This window comes from Oncorhynchus mykiss, chromosome 9 (genome assembly GCF_057628025.1).
Source record: "Oncorhynchus mykiss isolate SJ-2025 chromosome 9, ASM5762802v1, whole genome shotgun sequence".
Classification (NCBI taxonomy): domain Eukaryota; kingdom Metazoa; phylum Chordata; class Actinopteri; order Salmoniformes; family Salmonidae; genus Oncorhynchus; species Oncorhynchus mykiss.
This window is the reverse complement of record NC_143030.1, coordinates 82,204,899-82,221,536: the sequence shown is the minus strand read 5'-3', so window position 1 is coordinate 82,221,536 and position 16,638 is coordinate 82,204,899. Positions and strand designations below refer to the sequence as shown.

Genomic DNA, 16,638 nt, shown 5'->3' with positions numbered 1-16,638 from the left:
AAGTGTGGGAACCTTATTTAAATGACCTAGAAACTGATTTATCAGCTATTCTGCTGCAAGGATTTACTTAGAATTGTCACGCCCTGACCATAGAGAGCCCTCGGGGTTCTCCATGGTGTAATAGGTCAGGGGCGTGACTAGGGGGGTTTTCTAGGTGTTATGTTTCTATGTTGGTGTGTGTGTGTATGGTTCCCGATTGGAGGCAGCTGATAATCGTTACCTCTAATTGGGGATCATACTTAGTGTGTCCCTTTTTTCCCACCTGTGATGTGGGATATTGTTTTGTATAGTGCCTATGTGCGCTACGTATGGTTCATTATTTGTTGTTTTGGGAAGTTTAATAAATCTGTGGAACTCTACTCACGCTGCTGCGCCTTGGGGCCCAGACACACACACCAACATAGAAACACAACACCTAGAAAACCTCCCTAGTCACGCCCTGACCTATTACACCATAGAAAACCCAGAGGGCTCTCTATGGTCAGGACGTGACTAGAATGATGGTTGTTTACTTGTCTCAGGATTACACTTTATGTTCCACGGGTTGGACCCAATTCCTTTTTTAAACTGAGCTTTTATGTGTTTATTAATTAAAAATTAATAATAATTTGTTTTGTTTCTTTGTTATGGGAGAACATTTATGACATTTCTATAAAAATACTATTTTCAACAACAACAAAAAAATGACTGACCCGTCCGACTTTGTGTTCGGAGGTGGTGCAGGAGTCGATGAACGTCTGCGCGATGACAGAGAGGACGGCGTCCACGCTATCCGTCACCTGGACGTCAAACACAAACTGAGGGTTCTTCAGGATGTTGACCCAGAACCTCAGAGGCAGGCTGGAGGAAAGGGAGGGAGGAGAGGTGGTTATCCAGGGAAACGTCAGTCCTTTACGGAAGAAAATACAATGACAGTGTTCAAGAATATCACGTCGTTGATCACCGACAGAAGACGGAATTATAACAACCAGCAGTTATTCAGGACGCAAGGTGATCGGTCAGTCTGCTCAGTCAGTCTGCTCAGTCAGTCTGCTCAGTCAGTCTGCTCAGTCAGTCTGCTCAGTCTGTCTGCTCAGTCTGTCTGCTCAGTCAGTCTGCTCAGTCAGTCTGCTCAGTCAGTCTGCTCAGTCACTGATTGCAAAGCAGTCGATCTCAGAAACGACCATTGAAAGTCTCACACTCTTCTAATTTTCAGTGAACTTTTATAATAGAAGACAGAAGACTTTCATTTGATTAAGTTATATGTTCTGTTAGACAGCAGCTTACCAAAAGCTGCTTCTTTTAAAAATGTATTTACAGTGGCTTGTGAAAGTATTCATTTTCCTATTTTGTTGCCTTACAACCTGGAATTAAAATGATTTTTTTGGGTGGGTTTGTATCATTTGATTTACACAACATGCCCACCACTTTGAAGATGCAAAATATTTTTTCTTGGGAAACAAACAAGAAATAAGACAAAAAAAAACTGAAAACCTGAGCGTGCCTAACTATTCAACCCCCCAAGTCAATACTTAGTAGAGCCACCTTTTGCAGCAATTACAGCTGCAAGTCTCTTGGGGTTGAGCTCCTTGGTCTTCATGGTGCCGCATTCTTGGTAGTGTTGCAGACTCTGGGGCCTTTCAGAACAGGTGTATATATACTGAGATCATGTGACACTTAGATTGCACACAGGTGGACTTTATTTAACTAATTATGTGACTTCTGAAGGTAATTGGTTGCACCAGATCTTATTTAGGGGCTTCATAGTAAAGGGTGTGAATACATATACACTCACCACTTTCCCGTTTGACATTTCTTTAGCATTTTTTTAAACAACATTTTTTTTTTCATTTCACTTCACCGATTTGGACTAAATTGTGTGTGTCTATTACATGAAATCCAAATAAAAACCCATATAAATTACAGGTTGTAATGCAACAAAATAGGAAAAAACACCAAGGGGGATGAATACTTTTGCAAAGCACTGTAGACTTTACAGAAAGAAAAAACCAGGACCCAGTGACTGACTGGGCCCGTTGGACCTCCTGAAGAACAATAAGCATCAATCAGTCAATGGTTGTCTGACTGACCTGTTGGTCTTCCAGATGTGCACGGTCTCGGGGTCGTCGATGCCGTGTTTCTCCGCCATGTCATCCAGGAAGTCAAAGAAGAAACGCACAGCGATGGGAGGAGGCCGCTTGGTGTTGAGGATGGCTACGAACACATCGTCGACAAACTTCTGCAGCGTACCCTGGAGGGGAGAGAGACACAGCAGCTGGGTATATAAACTTTACCAGCTACATATCTATATAGCATCTACATTCAAACAGTATGCGTAATACAGTATGTAACTGGTATAGCCTTGGTCTGTTCCCTCTGTGTGTGTGTGTGTGTGTGTGTGTGTGTGTGTGTGTGTGTGTGTGTGTGTGTACCTACCTTCATAGATAGTAGTCGTGTCAGGTATATCTCTGGTATGGCCTTGGCCCTCTCCCTCTCTCTCATGCTGCTCTTCCTGTGTTTGGGGATCTCTGGTTCCTCGTTGGACTTCACCAGGTGCCACAGCCTCAGCCCCTCCTCCCCCTCCCCCTCCAACATGGGTGTCTCTACGGAGCGCACAGAGGGACATACTTCCAGGTCACACTTCAATTGAAATGGCACTGTATTCCCTAAAACTAGTGTCCTACCAAGGGGTATAGGGTGCCATTTTGGACAGGGGGAAACATATCCCTTATACTATAGTAGTACATCTCTTTGATATATGAATAGGGTGACATTTTGGAAACAGTTCTTACATAGTATTAAACAGGCTATATAGTATTATAACAGGCTATATAGTATTATAACAGGCTATATAGTATTATAACAGGCTATATAGTATTATAACAGGCTATATAGTATTATAACAGGCTATATAGTATTAAACAGGCTATATAGTATTATAACAGGCTATATAGTATTATAATAGGCTATATAGTATTATAACAGGCTATATAGTATTAAACAGGCTATATAGTATTATAACAGGCTATATAGCATTAAACAGGCTATATAGTATTATAACAGGCTATATAGTATTATAACAGGCTATATAGTAGTATAACAGGCTATATAGTATTATAACAGGCTATATAGTATTAAACAGGCTATATAGTATTATAACAGGCTATATAGTATTATAACAGGCTATATAGTATTATAACAGGCTATATAGTATTATAACAGGCTATATAGTATTAAACAGGCTATATAGTATTATAACAGGCTATATAGTATTTTAACAGGCTATATAGTATTAAACAGGCTATATAGTATTATAACAGGCTATATAGTATTATAACAGGCTATATAGTATTATAACAGGCTATATAGTATTAAACAGGCTATATAGTATTAAACAGGCTATATAGTATTATAACAGGCTATATAGTATTATAACAGGCTATATAGTATTAAACAGGCTATATAGTATTATAACAGGCTATATAGTATTATAACAGGCTATATAGTATTAAACAGGCTATATAGTATTAAACAGGCTATATAGTATTATAACAGGCTATATAGTATTATAACAGGCTATATAGTATTATAACAGGCTATATAGTATTATAACAGGCTATATAGTATTAAACAGGCTATATTGTATTATAACAGGCTATATAGTATTATAACAGGCTATATAGGATTAAACAGGCTATATAGTATTATAACAGGCTATATAGTATTAAACAGGCTATATTGTATTATAACAGGCTATATAGTATTATAACAGGCTATATTGTATTATAACAGGCTATATAGTATTATAACAGGCTATATTGTATTATAACAGGCTATATTGTATTATAACAGGCTATATAGTATTATAACAGGCTATATTGTATTATAACAGGCTATATAGTATTAAACAGGCTATATAGTATTAAACAGGCTATATAGTATTATAACAGGCTATATTGTATTATAACAGGCTATATAGTATTATAACAGGCTATATAGTATTATAACAGGCTATATAGTATTATAACAGGCTATATAGTATTAAACAGGCTATATAGTATTATAACAGGCTATATAGTATTATAACAGGCTATATAGTATTAAACAGGCTATATAGGATTAAACAGGCTATATAGTATTATAACAGGCTATATAGTATTATAACAGGCTATATAGTATTATAACAGGCTATATAGTATTATAACAGGCTATATAGTATTAAACAGGCTATATAGTATTATAACAGGCTATATAGTATTAAACAGGCTATATAGTATTATAACAGGCTATATAGTATTAAACAGGCTATATAGTATTAAACAGGCTATATTGTATTATAACAGGCTATATTGTATTATAACAGGCTATATAGTATTAAACAGGCTATATAGTATTAAACAGGCTATATAGTATTATAACAGGCTATATAGTATTATAACAGGCTATATAGTATTATAACAGGCTATATAGTATTATAACAGGCTATATAGTATTAAACAGGCTATATAGTATTATAACAGGCTATATAGTATTATAACAGGCTATATAGGATTAAACAGGCTATATTGTATTATAACAGGCTATATAGTATTATAACAGGCTATATAGGATTAAACAGGCTATATTGTATTATAACAGGCTATATAGTATTATAACAGGCTATATAGTATTAAACAGGCTATATTGTATTATAACAGGCTATATAGTATTATAACAGGCTATATAGTATTATAACAGGCTATATAGTATTATAACAGGCTATATAGTATTATAACAGGCTATATAGTATTAAACAGGCTATATAGTATTATAACAGGCTATATAGGATTAAACAGGCTATATAGTATTATAACAGGCTATATAGTATTATAACAGGCTATATAGTATTATAACAGGCTATATAGTATTATAACAGGCTATATAGTATTAAACAGGCTATATAGTATTAAACAGGCTATATAGTATTAAACAGGCTATATAGTATTAAACAGGCTATATAGTATTATAACAGGCTATATAGTATTATAACAGGCTATATAGTATTAAACAGGCTATATAGTATTATAACAGGCTATATAGTATTATAACAGGCTATATAGTATTATAACAGGCTATATAGTATTAAACAGGCTATATAGTATTAAACAGGCTATATAGTATTAAACAGGCTATATAGTATTATAACAGGCTATATAGTATTAAACAGGCTATATAGTATTATAACAGGCTATATAGTATTAAACAGGCTATATAGTATTATAACAGGCTATATAGTATTAAACAGGCTATATAGTATTAAACAGGCTATATAGTATTAAACAGGCTATATAGTATTAAACAGGCTATATAGTATTAAACAGGCTATATAGTATTATAACAGGCTATATAGTATTAAACAGGCTATATAGTATTATAACAGGCTATATAGTATTAAACAGGCTATATAGTATTAAACAGGCTATATAGTATTATAACAGGCTATATAGTATTAAACAGGCTATATAGTATTAAACAGGCTATATAGTAGTATAACAGGCTATATAGTATTATAACAGGCTATATAGTATTAAACAGGCTATATAGTATTAAACAGGCTATATAGTATTAAACAGGCTATATAGTATTAAACAGGCTATATAGTATTATAACAGGCTATATAGTATTAAACAGGCTATATAGTATTATAACAGGCTATATAGTATTAAACAGGCTATATTGTATTATAACAGGCTATATAGTATTAAACAGGCTATATAGTATTAAACAGGCTATATAGTATTATAACAGGCTATATAGTATTAAACAGGCTATATAGTATTAAACAGGCTATATAGTATTAAACAGGCTATATAGTATTAAACAGGCTATATAGTATTATAACAGGCTATATAGTATTAAACAGGCTATATAGTATTAAACAGGCTATATAGTATTAAACAGGCTATATAGTATTAAACAGGCTATATAGTATTATAACAGGCTATATAGTATTATAACAGGCTATATAGTATTAAACAGGCTATATAGTATTAAACAGGCTATATAGTATTAAACAGGCTATATAGTATTAAACAGGCTATATAGTATTATAACAGGCTATATAGTATTAAACAGGCTATATAGTATTATAACAGGCTATATAGTATTAAACAGGCTATATAGTATTAAACAGGCTATATAGTATTAAACAGGCTATATAGTATTATAACAGGCTATATAGTATTAAACAGGCTATATAGTATTAAACAGGCTATATAGTATTAAACAGGCTATATAGTATTAAACAGGCTATATAGTATTATAACAGGCTATATAGTAGTATAACAGGCTATATAGTATTATAACAGGCTATATAGTATTATAACAGGCTATATAGTATTAAACAGGCTATATAGTATTATAACAGGCTATATAGTATTATAACAGGCTATATAGTATTAAACAGGCTATATAGTATTAAACAGGCTATATAGTATTAAACAGGCTATATAGTATTATAACAGGCTATATAGTATTATAACAGGCTATATAGTATTAAACAGGCTATATAGTATTAAACGGGCTATATAGTAGTATAACAGGCTATATAGTATTATAACAGGCTATATAGTATTAAACAGGCTATATAGTATTAAACAGGCTATATAGTATTATAACAGGCTATATAGTAGTATAACAGGCTATATAGTATTATAACAGGCTATATAGTATTATAACAGGCTATATAGTATTATAACAGGCTATATAGTATTAAACAGGCTATATAGTATTATAACAGGCTATATAGTATTAAACAGGCTATATAGTATTATAACAGGCTATATAGTATTATAACAGGCTATATAGTATTAAACAGGCTATATAGTATTAAACAGGCTATATAGTAGTATAACAGGCTATATAGTATTATAACAGGCTATATAGTATTAAACAGGCTATATAGTATTAAACAGGCTATATAGTATTATAACAGGCTATATAGTAGTATAACAGGCTATATAGTATTATAACAGGCTATATAGTATTATAACAGGCTATATAGTAGTATAACAGGCTATATAGTATTAAACAGGCTATATAGTATTAAACAGGCTATATAGTATTATAACAGGCTATATAGTATTATAACAGGCTATATAGTATTAAACAGGCTATATAGTATTAAACAGGCTATATAGTATTAAACAGGCTATATAGTATTATAACAGGCTATATAGTATTATAACAGGCTATATAGTATTAAACAGGCTATATAGTATTATAACAGGCTATATAGTATTATAACAGGCTATATAGTATTATAACAGGCTATATAGTATTAAACAGGCTATATAGTATTAAACAGGCTATATAGTATTATAACAGGCTATATAGTATTATAACAGGCTATATAGTATTAAACAGGCTATATAGTATTAAACAGGCTATATAGTATTATAACAGGCTATATAGTATTAAACAGGCTATATAGTATTAAACAGGCTATATAGTATTAAACAGGCTATATAGTATTATAACAGGCTATATAGTAGTATAACAGGCTATATAGTATTATAACAGGCTATATAGTATTATAACAGGCTATATAGTATTAAACAGGCTATATAGTATTATAACAGGCTATATAGTATTATAACAGGCTATATAGTATTAAACAGGCTATATAGTATTATAACAGGCTATATAGTATTATAACAGGCTATATAGTATTATAACAGGCTATATAGTATTATAACAGGCTATATAGTATTATAACAGGCTATATAGTATTAAACAGGCTATATAGTATTATAACAGGCTATATAGTATTATAACAGGCTATATTGTATTAAACAGGCTATATAGTATTATAACAGGCTATATAGTATTAAACAGGCTATATTGTATTATAACAGGCTATATAGTATTAAACAGGCTATATAGTATTAAACAGGCTATATAGTATTATAACAGGCTATATAGTATTATAACAGGCTATATAGTATTAAACAGGCTATATTGTATTATAACAGGCTATATTGTATTATAACAGGCTATATAGTATTATAACAGGCTATATTGTATTATAACAGGCTATATAGTATTAAACAGGCTATATAGTATTAAACAGGCTATATAGTATTAAACAGGCTATATAGTATTATAACAGGCTATATAGTATTATAACAGGCTATATAGTATTATAACAGGCTATATAGTATTAAACAGGCTATATAGTATTAAACAGGCTATATAGTATTAAACAGGCTATATAGTATTATAACAGGCTATATAGTATTATAACAGGCTATATAGTATTAAACAGGCTATATTGTATTATAACAGGCTATATTGTATTATAACAGGCTATATAGTATTATAACAGGCTATATTGTATTATAACAGGCTATATAGTATTAAACAGGCTATATAGTATTAAACAGGCTATATAGTATTATAACAGGCTATATAGTATTAAACAGGCTATATTGTATTATAACAGGCTATATAGTATTATAACAGGCTATATAGTATTATAACAGGCTATATAGTATTATAACAGGCTATATAGTATTAAACAGGCTATATAGTATTAAACAGGCTATATAGTATTAAACAGGCTATATAGTATTATAACAGGCTATATAGTATTATAACAGGCTATATAGTATTAAACAGGCTATATTGTATTATAACAGGCTATATTGTATTATAACAGGCTATATAGTATTATAACAGGCTATATTGTATTATAACAGGCTATATAGTATTAAACAGGCTATATAGTATTAAACAGGCTATATAGTATTATAACAGGCTATATAGTATTAAACAGGCTATATAGTAGTATAACAGGCTATATAGTATTATAACAGGCTATATAGTATTAAACAGGCTATATAGTATTATAACAGGCTATATAGTATTATAACAGGCTATATAGTATTAAACAGGCTATATAGGATTAAACAGGCTATATAGTATTATAACAGGCTATATAGTATTATAACAGGCTATATAGTATTAAACAGGCTATATAGTATTATAACAGGCTATATAGTATTATAACAGGCTATATAGTTTAAACAGGCTATATAGTATTATAACAGGCTATATTGTATTATAACAGGCTATATAGTATTATAACAGGCTATATAGTATTAAACAGGCTATATAGTATTATAACAGGCTATATTGTATTATAACAGGCTATATAGTATTATAACAGGCTATATAGTATTAAACAGGCTATATAGTATTAAACAGGCTATATAGTATTAAACAGGCTATATAGTATTAAACAGGCTATATAGTATTATAACAGGCTATATAGTATTATAACAGGCTATATAGTATTAAACAGGCTATATAGTATGTTCTATAGTAGTATAACAGGTTCTATAGTATAACAGGTTCTATAGTATAACAGGTTCTATAGTATAACAGGTTCTATGGTATAACAGGTTCTATGGTATAACAGGTTCTATAGTAGTATAACAGGTTCTATAGTATAACAGGTTCTATAGTAGTATAACAGGTTCTATAGTAGTATAACAGGTTCTACAGTATAACAGGTTCTATAGTATAACAGGTTCTATAGTATAACAGGTTATATGGTATAACAGGTTCTATGGTATAACAGGTTCTATGGTATAACAGGTTCTATAGTATAACAGGTTCTATAGTAGTATAACAGGTTCTATAGTATAACAGGTTCTATAGTAGTATAACAGGTTCTACGGTATAACAGGTTCTATAGTATAACATGTTCTATATAGTATAACAGGTTCTATAGTATAACAGGTTCTATAGTAGTATAACAGGTTCTATAGTAGTATAACAGGTTCTATAGTAGTATAACAGGTTCTATATTAGTATAACAGGTTCTATATTAGTATAACAGGTTCTATAGTAGTATAACAGGTTCTATAGTATAACAGGTTCTATAGTATAACAGGTTCTATAGTAGTATAACAGGTTCTATAGTATAACAGGTTCTATAGTATAACATGTTCTATAGTATAACAGGTTCTATAGTAGTATAACAGGTTCTATAGTAGTATAACAGGTTCTATAGTAGTATAACAGGTTCTATAGTAGTATAACAGGTTCTATAGTAGTATAACAGGTTCTATAGTAGTATAACAGGTTATATAGTAGTATAACAGGTTCTATAGTATAACAGGTTCTATAGTATAACAGGTTCTATAGTAGTATAACAGGTTCTATAGTAGTATAACAGGTTATATGGTATAACAGGTTCTATAGTAGTATAACAGGTTCTATAGTATAACAGGTTCTATAGTATAACAGGTTCTATAGTAGTATAACAGGTTCTATAGTATAACAGGTTCTATATAGTATAACAGGTTCTATAGTATAACAGGTTCTATAGTAGTATAACATGTTCTATAGTAGTATAACAGGTTCTATAGTAGTATAACAGGTTCTATAGTAGTATAACAGGTTCTATAGTATAACAGGTTCTGTAGTATAACAGGTTCCGTAGTATAACAGGTTCTGTAGTAGTATAACAGGTTCCATAGTATAACAGGTTCTATAGTATAACAGGTTCTATAGTAGTATAACAGGTTCTATAGTATAACAGGTTCTATAGTAGTATAACAGGTTCTATAGTAGTATAACAGGTTCTATAGTAGTATAACAGGTTCTATAGTAGTATAACAGGTTCTATAGTAGTATAACAGGTTCTATAGTAGTATAACAGGTTCTATAGAAGTATAACAGGTTCTATAGTAGTATAACAGGTTCTATAGTAGTATAACAGGTTCTATAGTATAACAGGTTCTATATTAGTATAACAGGTTCTATATTAGTATAACAGGTGCTATAGTAGTATAACAGGTTCTATAGTATAACAGGTTCTATAGTATAACAGGTTCTATAGTGGTATAACAGGTTCTATAGTAGTATAACAGGTTCTATAGTAGTATAACAGGTTCTATAGTAGTATAACAGGTTCTATAGTATAACAGGTTCTATAGTATAACATGTTCTATAGTAGTATAACAGGTTCTATAGTAGTATAACAGGTTCTATAGTATAACAGGTTCTATAGTATAACAGGTTCTATAGTAGTATAACAGGTTCTATAGTAGTATAACAGGTTCTATAGTAGTATAACAGGTTCTATAGTATAACAGGTTCTATAGTATAACATGTTCTATAGTAGTATAACAGGTTCTATAGTATAACAGGTTGTATAGTATAACAGGTTCTATAGTATAACATGTTCTATAGTATAACAGGTTCTATAGTAGTATAACAGGTTCTATAGTAGTATAACAGGTTCTATAATAGTATAACAGGTTCTATAGTAGTATAACAGGTTCTATAGTAGTATAACAGGTTCTATAGTATAACAGGTTCTATAGTATAACATGTTCTATAGTAGTATAACAGGTTCTATAGTAGTATAACAGGTTCTATAGTATAACAGGTTCTATAGTAGTATAACAGGTTCTATAGTAGTATAACAGGTTCTATAATAACAGGTTCTACAGTAATATAACAGTGTTTACTCTCTCCAGTCTGGTAGACCTGGTGAATCCCCACGACAGCAGCGGATCTGGGGATCAGAGCCACTGTAGCTCCGTCTGGCACCTGAGGAGAGAAAACACCAAAAGCTATCAACATCCAAGCCGTGTTCAGTGGGGAACACATCAGCACAAGGGTTAGTGTTTCTGATTGGATAAGACAAGCTCTCCACCTTCCAGTTGTTTCCTGTTTTGTGCCTACTGAACACCACTCTGCACTCCTACTCTGCACTCCTACTGAACACCACTCTGCACTCCTACTGAACACCACTCTGCACTCCTGCTGAACACCACTCTGCACTCCTACTGAACACCACTCTGCACTCCTACTGAACACCACTCTGCACTCCTACTGAACAAGACTCTGCACTCCTACTGAACACCACTCTGCACTCCTACTGAACACCACTCTGCACTCCTACTGAACACCACTCTGCACTCCTACTGAACACCACTCTGCACTCCTACTGAACACCACTCTGCACTCCTACTGAACACCACTCTGCACTCCTGCTGAACACCACTCTGCACTCCTACTGAACACCACTCTGCACTCCTACTGAACACCACTCTGCACTCCTACTGAACACCACTCTGCACTCCACTCCTACTGAACACCACTCTGCACTCCTGCTGAACACCACTCTGCACTCCTGCTGAACACCACTCTGCACTCCTACTGAACACCACTCTGCACTCCTACTGAACACCACTCTGCACTCCTACTGAACACCACTCTGCACTCCTACTGAACACCACTCTGCACTCCTACTGAACACCACTCTGCACTCCACTCCTACTGAACACCACTCTGCACTCCACTCCTACTGAACACCACTCTGCACTCCTGCTGAACACCACTCTGCACTCCTACTGAACACCACTCTGCACTCCTACTGAACACCACTCTGCACTCCTACTGAACACCACTCTGCACTCCTACTGAACACCACTCTGCACTCCTACTGAACACCTCTCTGCACTCCTACTGAACACCACTCTGCACTCCTACTGAACACCACTCTGCACTCCTACTGAACATCACTCTGCACTCCTACTGAACACCACTCTGCACTCCTGCTGAACACCACTCTGCACTCCTGCTGAACACCACTCTGCACTCCTGCTGAACACCACTCTGCACTCCTGCTGAACACCACTCTGCACTCCTGCTGAACACCACTCTGCACTCCTGCTGAACACCACTCTGCACTCCTGCTGAACATCACTCTGCACTCCTGCTGAACACCACTCTGCACTCCTACTGAACACCACTCTGCACTCCTACTGAACATCACTCTGCACTCCTGCTGAACACCACTCTGCACTCCTGCTGAACACCACTCTGCACTCCTGCTGAACACCACTCTGCACTCCTGCTGAACACCACTCTGCACTCCTACTGAACACCACTCTGCACTCCTACTGAACACCACTCTGCACTCCTACTGAACACCACTCTGCACTCCTACTGAACACCACTCTGCACTCCTACTGAACACCACTCTGCACTCCTACTGAACACCACTCTGCACTCCTACTGAACACCACTCTGCACTCCTGCTGAACATCACTCTGCACTCCTGCTGAACACCACTCTGCACTCCTACTGAACACCACTCTGCACTCCTACTGAACACCACTCTGCACTCCTACTGAACACCACTCTGCACTCCTGCTGAACACCACTCTGCACTCCTGCTGAACACCACTCTGCACTCCTGCTGAACACCACTCTGCACTCCTGCTGAACACCACTCTGCACTCCTGCTGAACACCACTCTGCACTCCTGCTGAACACCACTCTGCACTCCTACTGAACACCACTCTGCACTCCTGCTGAACATCACTCTGCACTCCTGCTGAACACCACTCTGCACTCCTGCTGAACACCACTCTGCACTCCTACTGAACACCACTCTGCACTCCTACTGAACACCACTATAGTGGTCTCTGTGTGTAGTGGTGGTTGTATAGTGGTCTCTGTGTGTAGTGGTTGTGTGTGTGTGTGTGTGTGTGTGTGTGTGTGTGTGTGTGTGTGTGTGTGTGTGTGTGTGTGTGTGTGTGTGTGTGTGTGTGTGTGTGTGTGGTACCTTGTAGTGCTGCAGAGTGTTGAGTTTCTTCCAGCGCCCCTGGACGATCGCTGTGACGTCATCGTCTGACAGTGTCAGGTGACCTGCCTGTCCCGAGCGCCATTCTGACGAGACAAATCATATATGTTGTCTGAATGGGTTAAGACTGGGTTAAAACCGGGTTTTCTGAATGCTGCAAAACTGGGTTGAACCCGGGTTGTCTGAATGCTACAAGACTGGGTTGAACCCAGGTTGTCTGAATGCTACAAGACTGGGTTGAACCCGGGTTGTCTGAATGCTACAAGACTGGGTTGAACCCGGGTTGTCTGAATGCTACAAGACTGAGTTAGCTAACACATGTCAGGTCTCAGGTAAACAGGTAAAGTGTGGTTTCAAATAAATATCTGTTTGCACTTTGGGCTGCAAAGCGTTGAACGAAAGGTGCTTTACCAACTAAATGGGTTCATTATTCCTTACATTGGTTCTGAAAACCACTGCACTGGTCTATTCCTTACCCAGGCCTCTATTCCTTACCCAGGATTCTATTCCTTACCCAGGTCTCTAGTCCTTACCCAGGCCTCTATTCCTTACACAGGCTTCTATTCCTTACCCAGGCTTCTATTCCTTACCCAGGCTTCTATTCCTTACCCAGGCTTCTATTCCTTACCCAGGCCTCTATTCCTTACACAGGCTTCTATTCCTTACCCAGGCTTCTATTCCTTACCCAGGCTTCTATTCCTTACCCAGGCTTCTATTCCTTACCCAGGCCTCTATTCCTTACCCAGGTCTAGTGAGTCTGCAGCAGGTCTCTGTGAGAAGGGAGCTCCTTTATAGATCTGGTCTAGGATCTTGTCTTTGACCTGTGTGATGGTGTCGGTGTCCAACACCTTGACCGGACATGGCTGCACCTCCACACCACTCTTCACCATCACCGTCAGAGTCTGACCAGGGGAGAGAGGAGGGGGGACGATGTCAACACACAAACCAAGGAAACTAAGGTAGGCTCAGAAACTTGATATCAAACAGCAGGGTAGTAAAGAGTTGGAAGAGGAGAGAGAGACAGAGAGAGAGAAAGAGAGAGAGAGAGAGCAGAGAGAGACAGAGAGAGCAGAGACAGAGAGAGCAGAGAGAGAGAGAGAGCAGAGAGAGAGAGAGAGAGGAAGAGTAGAGAGAGAGAGAGGAAGAGGAAGAGTAGAGAGAGAGAGAGAGAGAGAGAGAGAGAGAGGGAGGGAGAGAGGGAGAGACAGAGAGAGAGAGAGAGAGAGGAAGAGTAGAGAGAGAGAGAGAGAGAGAGAGAGACAGAGAGAGAGAGAGCAGAGAGAGAGAGAGAGAGAGAGAGAGAGAGAGAGAGAGAGAGAGAGAGAGAGAGAGTACCATCACAAGACCTTACTTTAAACCAAAACAATACGCAACAAAAACTCATCTTCCTAGAAAACACAATTAAAAACAACCAGAACCCAACTGACTAACAAATGACTGAGAATGAACTTTGGAAGAAAAGCCTTAAAGACAGTCCCTGACAGCATCAGGAATTAAATAGACTTATTCAAACTATTCAACCTGGTTTTGGAGAGTGGCTGCTTCCCTGATACACTACATGGCCAAAAGTATGTGGACACCCCTTCAAATGAGTGGATTCGGCGATTTCAGCCACACCCGTTGCTGACAGGTGGATAAAATCGGGCACACACCCATGCAATCTCCATAGACAAACATCGGTGGTAGAATGGCCCATACTGAAAAGCTCTGTGACTTTCATCGTGGCACCGTCATAGGATGACAACCTTTCCAACAAGGTAGTTCATCACATTTCTGCCCTGTTAACACTGCACTATAAGTGCTGTTGTTATTGTGAAGTAGAAAAGTATAGGAGCAACAACGGCTCAGCCGCGAAGTGGTAGGCCACACAAGCTCACAGAACGGGACCGCCGAGTGCTGAAGCGCGTAAAAATCATCTGTCCTCGGGTGCAACACTCACTACCGAGTTCCAAACTGCCTCTGGAAGCAACGTCAGCATAATAACTACTAGTCGGAATGGGTTTTATTTGCGTGTTTTGTTGATTTTCCATATGGCTTTTGATTCCATATGGATGATGGATTATATTACAGAACCCTCTGAAGCGGCGTTGGGGGTATACCACATCTAAAAACACATGTAGTAGTAAACTGAAAAATAAAAGAACAGAGTTCTTTGCACAAGGGGGGCGAGGAGTGAGACAAGGGTGCAGTTTAAGTCCAAACCTGTTCAACGTCTACTTCAACAAACTACCAGTGTTGTTGGACAGGTCTGTAGCCCCTCCTGCTCTACCCAGATGACCCTACTGTCACCAACAGATCAAGATCTACAGGGACAACTTAACATTCTTCAGGAATAAAGAATCAACTGGACAACCAGCATCCAGGAATCAGAGCAGCAGACAGTCCTTCAAATAGGAAATACCATGGTTGAACATGTCCAATGGTACAGCTACCTGGGACGAACAATCAGTGCCTCTGGTGGATTTGGTCTGGCAGTGAATGAACTAAAAGAAAAAGCCCAGAGACAGAGAGACAGAGAGAGAGACAGAGAGAGAGTAGAGAGGAGAGAGGGAGAGCTTGGCTGAGACATACGATAGAGCAGTAGTCGATGTCCTCTCTCAGTAGATGGCTGTCGTTCAGGGTGCGCTTGGCCTTCCCCGTCACAGCGTCTACTGGTCCCTTATCCACCTGGTACTTGATGGCTCTGTACAGCATATACAGGGGCTCCCCAGCCACCTCCTACAGGGGTACACAGACACAGACACACACACACACACAGTAGGAGAGTCAGATACACACGTTCATGGGAAAAATGGGGACGTCAGAAAATGTGTACAAAATGGAGACATTTAGCTCCGCGTGCGCTCACACACACGCAAACACGCACACACGCAAACACACACAAGCACATGCAGACAGACAGACAGACAGACACACACACACACAGACACACGCACGCGCAGACACACACACATCTGTACCTTGAGGAAGGAGTAGAGACAGATGGACATCCAGTTGGTTAGCATCTTCTC

General features: G+C 36.7%; 1 protein-coding gene across 2 annotated transcripts in view; it reads right to left on the bottom strand.

Moving 5' to 3' along the window:
- The window catches only part of plxnb3 (plexin B3), a 278,639-nt gene that overhangs the window by 23,806 nt on the left and 238,195 nt on the right, over positions 1 to 16,638 (bottom strand). For both annotated transcript variants that reach the window (XM_090185576.1, XM_090185577.1), the window contains exons 26-33: positions 16,588 to 16,638; positions 16,199 to 16,345; positions 14,370 to 14,529; positions 13,610 to 13,713; positions 11,502 to 11,583; positions 2,416 to 2,582; positions 2,070 to 2,230; positions 693 to 840 (exon numbers count right to left, since the gene is read on the bottom strand). The exon at positions 16,588 to 16,638 is cut by the window's right edge and continues 16 nt beyond it. In XM_090185576.1, the coding sequence (XP_090041702.1) occupies positions 693 to 840; positions 2,070 to 2,230; positions 2,416 to 2,582; positions 11,502 to 11,583; positions 13,610 to 13,713; positions 14,370 to 14,529; positions 16,199 to 16,345; positions 16,588 to 16,638 (1,020 nt within the window). The remainder of the gene's footprint in view (positions 1 to 692; positions 841 to 2,069; positions 2,231 to 2,415; positions 2,583 to 11,501; positions 11,584 to 13,609; positions 13,714 to 14,369; positions 14,530 to 16,198; positions 16,346 to 16,587) is intronic.